General features: G+C 39.0%; 1 protein-coding gene across 6 annotated transcripts in view; it reads right to left on the reverse strand.

The window, feature by feature from the left end:
- Positions 1–11,804, reverse strand: part of PIEZO2 (piezo type mechanosensitive ion channel component 2) — a 244,170-nt gene that overhangs the window by 122,057 nt on the left and 110,309 nt on the right. For 5 of the 6 annotated variants that reach the window (XM_017729451.1, XM_017729450.1, XM_017729447.1 and 2 more), the window contains exon 1: positions 1–235. In XM_017729451.1, coding sequence (XP_017584940.1) covers positions 1–171 — 171 coding nt within the window. In that variant the 5' untranslated portion in view covers positions 172–235. Of the gene's footprint in view, positions 236–5,069; positions 5,085–7,277; positions 7,305–11,804 lie in introns of those variants that run through there. The other variant, XM_017729452.1, reaches the window with a different exon arrangement.

Here is an 11,804-nt window from a genome sequence, read left to right on the forward strand (position 1 = left end):
TGAACCAAGTAAAATTGTAACAACAACTTTTCCAGTGGTGATTATCATGTTGCCAATAAACTCCCTCAGTTTGGATGCTAGGAAGGCAATTCTACGCAGCAGTTTTAATTTCATGGTCTCCTCAAATTCTGCTTCTCCACAGTCTTCATCATCCAGATCTTCTTCATACATCAAGGCATCATCTGGCTCTAATTTTTCTCTTACAGCCTAAAGGAGAAGGAAGGAAAGAAAAATAGAATGCAAAAGAAACAGAGAGAGGGAGACGTAAAGGAATTTGAAATTAAAATCCATGCATATATTATTTAACAATGAAGTCTTCTTACAATCTTTGATTATGCCAAGTAGTGAGAGCTAAGAAAGATGTACTAAAGCTAGAGATGAACATTGATATCTCCCACTTCAGAATTGTCTCAAAATAAAAGGATATTAAGGGTGGTCTCTGGGAAAGGCTGCAGTCCTTCTACATGTGCACAACAGGCTGCTTGCTCATTTACATATGAAGTTTGGTTTGATTTGTTCAGCATTCTTAGAAAGATACGCATCTTGTTATCTGATATCTTTTAAACTCCTCTTTGCCTCAAAGGCTTCCGTTATAAACTCCAACAAGCACAAGCCCTGGTTGATATTGCTCAATAGATCTCACTTTCCAAACCTGTTTTTCATGAACCCTTTCTCTAAATGCAAAACCTAGAATGGACAGAGAATTCATTGGTGACTAAAGGGCAGTTTGGAAGAGAAAAAATACACTAAGCAGAGGCTTGGGGAGAGAACGAGAAATGCTGAGATCAACTGATGGTGAAAGAAAAGGTGAAAATGTGAGCAAGAGAGAAGTAGCGAAAGCTTGAGTGATCTACAACGATTTAGCAGGGGTAATGAGACTCGTGACTTAGAACTACACAATGGAAAAAAGAAAAGAAGGAAACGTGGAAAGGCCCATCATACTTTAGCAGTTTGTTAGGATTTGGCAGTGGTCTTCAACATCAAGTCTCCATTGTATCTTGGAGACCAAAAGACATAGACAACTATCGAGTGATGCAGACTAAATCATCGACCCACAGTGAGAATCTGCAGGATTAGCAAGAGGCCCACACAAAGACACAATTTATGGAAAAATTAGTCATTCACGGAAATGTAGGGGCATATTAAAAAAAAAAAAAAAAGTAAGAGTTTTGAGCCAGGTTCTCATTTGGTATAATATAGAATAGCTTTTTTGGCACTAATTTGAACTTGTGTTAGCCAACACTAGTTCTGGCCAAACCGTATCTCTGTGTATGAAAGTAAAAAAGAGAGATTATTGGTATTTTTCATCAGAATAGCAGTTTTATATTTATTGGTGACCTTGAGGCAGAAAAATTCCACGCTGACAGATAAGATTGCAGTAGGAACAGATGAACTCTCAGCCTACTTAACCAAATTCTTCTGTACCACTGCATTATGTGGATTCCCAAAAGAAGAAAATTCCCTGTAGTCACCTTCGCTCCTTCATTTCACTTCTAAGTTTGTTGCCAGCTTTCTCCTCTTACTTCAGAGCATTAACATTGTTGTGAATGCCCAGGAAAACAAACAAACAAGCAAGCAAACAAACAAAGCCCCCAAACAAACCTTCTTATTCCCAAGAGTCTCTATTTTACAGACAATGAAATGCATAATAAATACAGCAGGGCTGATCTGGGACATTTACATTTCCCTTGGACTTATCCAGCTATTTCACTAGCAATACACATTTTACATGGAGCGCAGTAGAATTTCAATTGCTTTCTTATTGTCACCATTCACCTATACAGCTCTCAACACATGAATTATGAGCTCCTTATGCAAAAAAATACAGAGAAAGCAGCCCAAAAATGCCATCATCACACTGCAAACCATGTGGCACAAAGAGGCTTTCTGTCTGTTCATCACTGCTGCTGATATCTGAGCTCCTATTTCAAGGATAGGAGACATTAAATATTTGGAAACAATGCTGACACTAGGCAGAGCAATGCATTCTGCCCTAACTTCTGCCAGAGCTGTATCATTGAGAAAGTTAAACAAAGGGCAAAAGTTGTGATCATTTTTGCTTGTGTCACAAATACTAGATTAACATGCTCTTCATCTAGTTCATTTGGGTCCAATCCTGCTTCTCCTGGACTGGTTCTATTGCTCTGTGCCTTGAGCTTAACATGACCAGTGAACAGTGAAGCCCTCAATAGTGTCCTTATCTCAAAGAAAGAGAATGAGTGAAACTGATGAGCAGTTAAATGTTTTGAAATGGCACACTTACTAAACATGGATCTATGTGAAGGAGAACCTTGCTTCTTCAGCTTGTGCCTTCAGGCTGCTGAAGACAATACATATCAAAACATAGACTCACTTAAAAAGTGTGTAGGAATCACTTCAAAATAAATAAGTTACTTCATGGAAGGCTTTCAGGTTCATCCCTCTTTGAATACTATGTTAAACATAAAGACAGGATTCATATATTTATTACAGTTTAAAACAGCTGATACAGCAATGAATTATACATAGGCAGGAACAGGAAATAAGGTCTGGACAGTCACAGAAGAAAAATTATAAAATATTCTCAAAACAGAAGCAGAAAATGTTCTTGTGGGGAAAATGAAAATAATCAAAATATTTTTAAGTATAAATTGGAGGAAAGTACACAATACCTTCAAACAATAAAATAAAAAGGAGGACACAGAAGTAAGGAAACCACACAAAAACGTCCCAGTGAAAGGCGGGACTTGATACCCTTTTCTGCCTCTCATCCCTACCTGCCTTCCTAACCTGCCAAATTCACAGAGTGGTCTCCTCAAAATGGATCTTTGGATTTTCTGTCATAACAAGGATCATAATTTTTTAACTTTACCAGGCTATTTACTCTTGCTTCATTGGTCTAAAGAACCTTTAGGCTACATTTTGCCTTGAAAGTTCAGCATTAATAATCTACTGCTGACATGTATGACACAGCACAACCAGGGGGAAACAGTAGGGAAGAGGGTATTTCACTGGACCAGGATATAACTGAAGCTGAGAAGGAGATGATGATCCAAAGTTTCCATGGACTGAGGCATATACACTTTAAGGATAGCTAAAAGCTTTTAAGTCAATGAGTTACCAAAGAAGTTAACATTCCTTGGTTTTCAGCTTTTATTTAGATATGAAAATATGAATTCCGAGTTCAGCCAGAAAGTTAGGATGTCACAAACATTCACAGGAAATGCAGAACAACCTACTTCTGGTGTTACTGAGGCCACTGGATGTTGGAAAGAAAACTTCAGCATTCTGAACCTCAGGAAATACCAAACTGATTTACCAAGTTTTCCTTCTAAAACTGCAGAAGTCTGTTGGGAGTTGGAATTCTTCAACCGCTCTCCTCAGATTAAGACAAGCTAGCAAATGGGATCGTCAATAACAACCATAATATGGAGCCCAAGAAGCTTTTTCAGAAGACATGCATGTTGGTTTGCAGCTTTCCAGCACAGCTGGAATTATCAATGATATGGCTGTGCAAGGATGGCCTGGTTTCCTGACAGAGTTGATGGTTATTTCAGCAAAGACTATGACAGTTAAACAACTCTGGGTTTGATTTTACTTTTTTTTTTAAACAAACATATCTGTTTTTAATTCAGTATCCAAGATGGAAGGCCATGTTCCTTTGCTGAACTAGATGAAAGGCCATGTCCCAGTGTATGTCGAAAAGACAAACTTTGGATTCCCCCACTCTCATATTCCCCGCCCTATAACTCGATTATCTGGGCTGGCTCTCCATTTTCTCACATGGAGCACTTCAAATTGCAGAAGGCAGGCAGCAAACAGTGAACAGTTTTCACATCCAACATGGTGATAATGTGCTTGTTGTTTTAACACTTTCTGATGATTAAAAAGCCATACAAGTACACGCTCATCACAGAACACCGTTACTCCAGTCAGACTGCTTTGCAAAGCTCTTTTTTACTATGTGGATTAGTCTAAAGCTACAAACCCATGCTACATAGGCTACAGTTAGAAAAATACTTTTACTTCCATAATAAATTACCTATTATGCAATTACAGGATCCCTGTGGATGCTGATTAAATCAAATAAACTTCCCCATTCAAGGAGTATAGAGCATTTGTGAAGCCATAAACATGTGTTTCCATGACCCTTGCTCTGCAGAGCAGGGCCCCAGGACTTTTTATAAACAAACTAAATGCAGTTTAGGTTTTTTAGCAATCATGGGGAAGTCCCTGGAGTATTTATTGTACAACACTTTTTTAAGCTGCCAAATTGAGATAGAGAACAGGCAAGGAAACTGAACAGCTCCTGTGGCAGCTATGGCAGCTACTATTGTGGCCAGGGCCAGAATGTCCATTAGCTACTTTGGGGGTTGCTTTTTCAACATCCAACTTTCAAACGTTTAATCTGGTACAGTATAAACACTACTGCACAGAGATATCCTCTAGTCCAAGAGATGTATTTACTAACAGGAAGCCTTAACTCTAACCTAAACCCCATTTTTGCTTCAGAGCACTCCTTGCTTTGTACCTACTTTTAATAGTGTTGTGTCTGTAAACACAAATTTGCTCATTTATTGATGCTTCGATTCTAGGGGGGACACAGATGAAGCCCTTCAAAAATTCAAATACTGACAGCAACAACATTTAATTAGCCAGAATTATTACAACTAAGTGGATGCAAGTCTTGTAACTCCCATCCCTGTGAATACATTGCATTAATTATTGGGACTTCTCAAGCATGCACTGCTAAGCTCACAAGAGTAAGTTCTCATAGGGGTTCAGATGCTTCTTCCTTCCACTTGGCTCATAAGTGTTGTAAAAATAGCCTCTTTTCAGTATTTTGACACTTCCTCCCAGCCAGTACCAGGAAACAAACAGAAAAGAGTGGCAATGTTACACTTTTCTAGCTGTAGCATCCCAGACCTCAGCACAGAGTTTTAACCCCTGCTGCTGATAGCCACACCAGATTCTCTCAAAGGAGCTGGATTGTCTTCATGCTGCCCCATAGTTTGTGGGCCCTGGGACTCACAGTCACAGCAGCCTGCTGACACTGCCACTGTAAAATTGTGATTCTCTCAAGACGTCACCACCTAGAACTAATTCTTTACCTCTAATAAGAGATTTTTATTCCATACCTGTGATAGAGTAACACAGATACAATTTACTAGACATCTAAGTCTGTTAAAGCCACTAGGCCCAAGTTTCTGGACTTCCCATTTCAAAAAGCCCCTGTAATGAACAGCTCAGTTTAGGAATTATCTGAGATAAGCTATTAGATTCAATTATGCCAGCAGAACAAAAGAAATAGACTCTATCTCTTCTCTCACACTTAGTTCAATTGCCTCCATAGTCACTTAGCTAATGCATTCAACCTATCATGACATGACAGAGTTCCTACTTGTATGTTTGCTCTAAAAACCCTCTTTCCCCCCTAAAAAAGGGTATTCAACCTTTTTCTTTAAATATGACATCATTGCAGCAGTAGGAAGAATTAATTATCCATTGATTTTCTATATGCACAGATGTGCAATAAAAAAAAAAAAATAACCATAATAACACAATATTCCTTAGACAGACCCAGCTGTGAGCACAAAAGCTGAATAAGAAATTTAACTGCTACTTCTTTTACCATCAAAGGAACTGCAAGCCCTTAATGTGATACAAATGACTGTAGTTTTAACCTGCAGTCAATACTAAACCATGTTAAGGCAACCATTTATTGAATTTCCAGTTTTGCAAAAAAAGCGTAGAACTCCACTGTCGTTCTGAAAGCATCAGCACGTGAGAAGAGGATGTTCTTGTTTTTCCTGCCACAGAACAGATTCAAATATTGTCCCTGCTAAATGAGCTGAACTAATCAAATGTGACACTGCAGTGAACATTTTGGTAGGTGTTACATTAATGAGATAGATGCATCTTGGAATTAAAGCAGTTTATTTTAATAATTTATATTACTCAACTGAATTACTGAAAAGAAAATCCTAAATTAACTTTAGGTCATATAGATCTTACTGGAAAATTTTATCACTGGTGCATCTTAACTGTGCTAAATCCTGGGTTAAAGGCCTGCACAGAAAGATAGATGTAGATCAGAAAAAACTTTGAGTGTGTTTGCAGTGTTTTATAGCAATAAATGCCATACATATACTTCCACAGTAAAATCTTCTGTGGGAAAAAGTAACTTGTTGCAAAAAAAAAAGGATCGGCTATTTACTGGAAGCACCTAGGGACAGCAGTATTTGCAAGTCAAAGGATATTAAAAATAAATTAATAGAGACAAGCAATATTCTGAATCAGGATAACAGCAAGGTAACTCATTAAATCCTGTATACAATAGATATTGTACTGAGAGAACCAGAGATTATTTCACTTCCCAAAGTACCCATGGCACCTGAGCAAACACTGAGTGATTTCAGCACAAGATTCACTTGGCCAGTATTGAAATACAGTTTCACATCTCAAGTTCTGAAGGGTGCCCGGCACAGAAGACAAACACAAAAGAGAGGGGAACTCACAGGCAAAGTTCAGCGTTTTGGCCTGAGATGGTTAAACACTTTTTTTTTTTATTTTAGTGAAAAGGAAATAGGAAGAGTTGGGTTATGACAAGGCACAACACAGTTAACTGACCTAGAGCAGGCATGCACAGCACCCATACAGAGTAATTCCTGGCCCAAGAAATATACATACAGTACCATTAAGCATCTTGCTAAGAAGGAGAATAAATAGCCCAGCCATGGCACTGTGGTTATTTGCAGTACTGTCTCAGCTCATTCCAAAGTGACTTGGGTACTTCTCCAGCACCGCCCTGAAGAACCTCAGATAACTGGGATGAACAGGAGAATGGGATGTCTAATCTACAAGAGGATCCAAAGCTACTTGTCTTCTTTTGTCTTGAAGAACAACCTTTAAAGAAAGATGTGGGGTTTTTTCTCCCAAACTATCAGAGGAGTCAATTTTAGAGAAAGAAACATTGTATTGAAGCAAAAGAGCAGAAGAACTTAGAGGGTTATTGCAGCTATGAGTATATGGGCAATATAAATTAGATGTTTTCTTACCACCAGAAATGCAAAATTACAGAACAGGGTCATTTCTGATTTCAGTGGTATGAAGGAAAATTGCCCTGTTTTCAAGATGGTGCTTTCTACCTTCCAGATGGAATTGTGTGATACAGCTGCCTGCAGTAACAAAAGACTGAATTCTGTCAGCCAAGAGATTCCTTCTCGTACTGTGTTATTCATCACTTAGGCCGTCCAAAGGCAGCAGTATTCCAGGATTTTCATCTCCTAGTTAATAACTCTGTCTCTCAAAATTTGGATTGGAAAGCAGTTAATAACCTCAGCGAAGAGCTGCCACGAGAAGAATTGCATCCTGCCATGTGTCTCCCCAGAATAGGACAGATGCTCACTGAAGTTTCCTGCTGGGCAGGCTGACAGCCCTTGGTAAAACACAATGCACTGCACTATATAACATCATGTAGCTGCAGCCTGCTGTAGTGTAATTGTGTATTTGTGTTAAGACTTATCCAAAGACATGTGCATCAAACCAAGGAGCTAACGTAACTTGTAAACTTTTGACCCTTGTTAAGATGAGATGCATTAGAATTGTTACTGAGGGAGGCAGCTGTGTACGGTCTGGCAAACTTCACCACTATAAACATCACAAGCAAAGAGATAAGGGAGCCTCATCTACTCTTTTTAAACCACAGAAAAAAGAAGTTTTAAATCCTGTTTATACCATGTTCAAAGCACACAAAGACCAAGTGGGTTTGACCAGTTCTCCAGAGGTCATAAACAGGGAAGCATTTATTACCAATTAGAAAAAGCTAGTGCTGTGCTAAATAAGGATGACAATGAGAAGGAAAAAAGATGAGACATAAAAGAGGTTTAATCAGGAAGCTCAAAGAAGCCAAAAAGTTCCAACTGTCTCTAAGAAGTTCTTTTTCCACAGTATTTCCCACAATAGCAATAATTTTCTCTCTCAGAAGAGAAGCTAATATTGAAAGAGAAGTTGCATATGGGAAGAAGATGTTTACAGAAATCAGGGCCAAAGCATCCCATGTCAATGGCCACTAATCAAGTCAGGTGAATGTTTGATACCGGTAAAATAAAATAAAATTAAGACACAAACACAAAGCAATAAATCATCTAAGGAGAAATATACCATCACAGGCCCCAAGAAAAATGGGATGGTCCTGTAGACAGGGTCATGGGCATCACTGTAAACTGCTCAAAGCAGGTTACATCTGAAGGCGAGAAAAATGCAACTGCAAAGACTGGGACATCGGACCTTTCTCAGTGCTGTTCTCTTTACTTATGCAGGACATTCAGGTAGGTGATATGCTGCTAGAATTGCTCAGCTCTAAAATCTCTGAACCCAGTGATCAGTGTCATAATATTATCATTTAAATCAACAATAAGAGCTTGCCTGAAATGCTGAGGAACTGATAATCTCTGTAGCTCGAAAGAATATTGCAGAACTATAGTTTGCTCAGAAAAAAAAGTACTTAAAATGACAAAAGAAATTAACCCCAGAGACTGCCTACCTTTAAAAGGACAAATATGGAAGAAAATAAATACATTTGATTTCCCTTATACCATCTCACTCTGGTTTACAACATGTAATACAAGGGACCTTCCATAAAATTAAAGAGTGTAAAATTCAAAATAAAATTAAAGAGCACTTATTAAATTGTGGAAGTCCTTGCTTCATGATGCCACCGAAGCCAAGAAATTAATGCGGTTTTAAAATAGTCTGGGTAATTATATATTTAACAAGATTATTCAGAGTAGTTATAATTATAAACAACTTCTTTTGGAAGGGATTTGAAACCACATGTTTTAGGATTAAAGTCATTCTCACATTAGAGAGATCAGGATAAATTATAATGTTGCAGAAGGGGCAAAAGAGTATTCTCTTAATTGCTATTGTCCTTATCCAGCAGGTACCAGCTGCTTTCAGGATAAGGATACTGGTCTAAATGGGTAATTCCTACGCTAGAAAGTCCTTGGACAAGTCATGGGACATGGGCAGTTCTCAGAGCCTGCCTGTTCTGTTCTGTCCTGAGGGAATGTACTGCAGTTACACTTGGAGACCGGGACCACATGAGTGCTCTCAATGCACTCCATGCTCAATATCGGTGGAGGACAAACAGCCCTGTCACTGTTTAGAAGGACAAAGCTAGGGAACCAAGCATTTTTACTGCTTCTGTGTGCCAAGGGACACAGGAGCCAAGAAACAGATGAAGTAATAGACCTGAGGACACAAACCAAGTTAATGGCCAAAGTGAGAACCATGCCGGTCCTCCTGATTCCAGCCCAGTATCTTGACTCCAGGCCAAGCTCTCCCCAGATTCTTCTCAAACTTTAGTTTATTTTAAAACAATGTCTTTTTCCTTTTTTTCCTTTACCTTTTGAGATCCCAAACAAACATCTGACTTCTGCAGAAAAGAGGATGGGTAGAAGATCTAGGATCAAGCTTGCCTCAGATTATGGGACAAAGTACAGACCCAGTGGTCCGATTTGCTTTCTAGATCATGCACAAGAAACAAGCTTAAATGGGCAAGGTAGCAAGTGCCTTGGGAGGAAGTTGCATTGAAGACTACAACATTTTTTTTCAATTAAGATCAACACCTCTTCTAAAGTTTAAGTTGTGCAATTGCAGAAGGATTTTCCTTCCTGCCACTGTCACTTAAAACATTAGGCAATTCATCCACAGTCTCAAGAAAAGACTTCCTTTCTAATACCTATCAGACTGTATATACTGTATCTGCATTTTGGCACATAAACCACCATCTGCTCCAAATCAAAAATGTCGTACTTTCAGCTGCAGCTGGGAGTTAACTGTTCTTTCTTATTTTCTTCCACCTTTTACACCTTGTGACTGGCATTGTGCTTTTCGGCATTTGCAGCCCGGGCCTGTCTCCAGCTGAATTCACCTGCTTTAAATTTTCGGAGCCCTAATAAAAAGGGCCTGCAGACACGTTTGCTCCAAGTGTGCAACCATTTAGGGGTGGTAATGAGTTGGACTGCAGCCTGGTATCTGGCAGACCTTCCCAGTCCATGACTCACTGTTAATTAAAACCACACTCTTTGCTTATTCCTGGGATAGCGTTACTTACAAATAATTGAGAGTCTCACTGCCTTAGAGCTCCCTCCCCCAGTTCTGTTCTGTAGAATAAACTTTTCTGACGGAGATCTGTTTCCCTTAAAGTTGGATGCAGCGTAATGGAGAAAGACACCCATTTTTCAATGAATCCTCATTGTTCTTAATTTGGATTCTGATACTTTTCCTTGTTTTGAATTGCATCTCAATCCACAAGCAATCTGATCCATCGTACGTGAGGGCTGGTTTCTGGAGGCTACTGCCACGCCAAAATGCAGCACACGAACTGCTGCTCAAGTGGAGGCATTTTTATGGCATGTCCATATATCAACTGAAATGTGATGGGCTCACACAGACCTTTGAAAAGGTCAATTTTAGCAGTATCAAACCAATTATTTAACAGGTTTTCCTATACAGAAATGTTGGAAGGAGCAGATAGATTAACCTTTCTTTTTTAATTAAGCCTATTATGATAGTATTTCACTCTCCCCCAAAGCAAAGAGGTCTGAGAATCATTAGATGTAAATAATTTAATGCAAGAAGGTAAAGCTGCAAGACACTGCTTTGGCTTGGAAGTGCCCATTTCTTGATTTATAAAACCATCTGTTGCTAGGCATCTATCAACCTGAAAAGTCACCTCTCTGATGGCTCTGCTAAGCCTGTTTAAATCAGCTGATGAATTCTTAACAAAATCTCCTACCACAAATCTCTGAGGTCTGGTGGCAGGAACTCTCAGCAGCAGCTCTTCAACTCTAGAATTGGTCTAACAAACCCAGGACTATCTCCCTTGGAGGTACAGTACCAAGCTCAGCATTTTTCCTGAAGTCTCTTTGTAGAACAGTTGTTGTTTTCTAATTCAATGGAGTTACACCATCAGTAACGAGCTGCACCAACACAGAGCCACAGGCATCGGTCAGCTCATGCAGAATTCAGAGAACTGGTCACTTACTTAAGTCTTCCCTTTTCCAGTGTAGTCTACCAAGAAAGAATTGAAAATTACATGAAACCTACACTGTTTGGACTCATTTTAGATCATGTCAATATTCTCCTGAATTCAGACACTCAGCAGCTTGCTCTGCATATGCATTAGGTTCCTTACAGTCAGTCCTGCCAAGTACATATTCCTAGCAGATTCAGCTGCTTCTGCCTCCTCCTCCTAACTAGCAGAAATACTTTCAGGATGTTATATGCAGACACCTAGAAAGAGAAAACTGAAGTTTGGAAAAACGTGTTTAATTGGTATTTGATTTTCCACTCTCCATTTCACTCAATCTTTAAAAAGCTAGCAGATTACTCTAATGCAGATTCATCACTTCAGCTGAAGGGCAGAATTCCTTAAAGTATTTGAGATCACCTCACATAACAGAAAATATTATCCCTTTTTAAAAAAAAACGCCTGTGATAGAACTTTGGGTGTCACTAAATCTAAACACAGCTGCTATGTTCACTAAATATTCTGCAATATATGCAGTTTATAGAACATAAATAGCACTCACTGGGTTTTGATGTGAAGAAGTAAAATGTATTTACACACATTTCTATTTGACCAGTATTCATATTTCTTTGCAGACAGAGTTTTTTTCTTTCCCTCCTTCTTCCCTTGTGGAATAGTCTTGCCTTGGCATTGAGGTAGCCAGTCCAGGACCAGCCCAATATAAAGCTACACTCTGTGCTATGCAATTAGTGTTTGTTAAAACTGTTTTTCCTTGCACTGTAGGGAA

Source organism: Corvus brachyrhynchos, unplaced genomic scaffold, assembly GCF_000691975.1.
Source record: "Corvus brachyrhynchos isolate BGI_N302 unplaced genomic scaffold, ASM69197v1 scaffold331, whole genome shotgun sequence".
NCBI lineage: Eukaryota > Metazoa > Chordata > Aves > Passeriformes > Corvidae > Corvus > Corvus brachyrhynchos.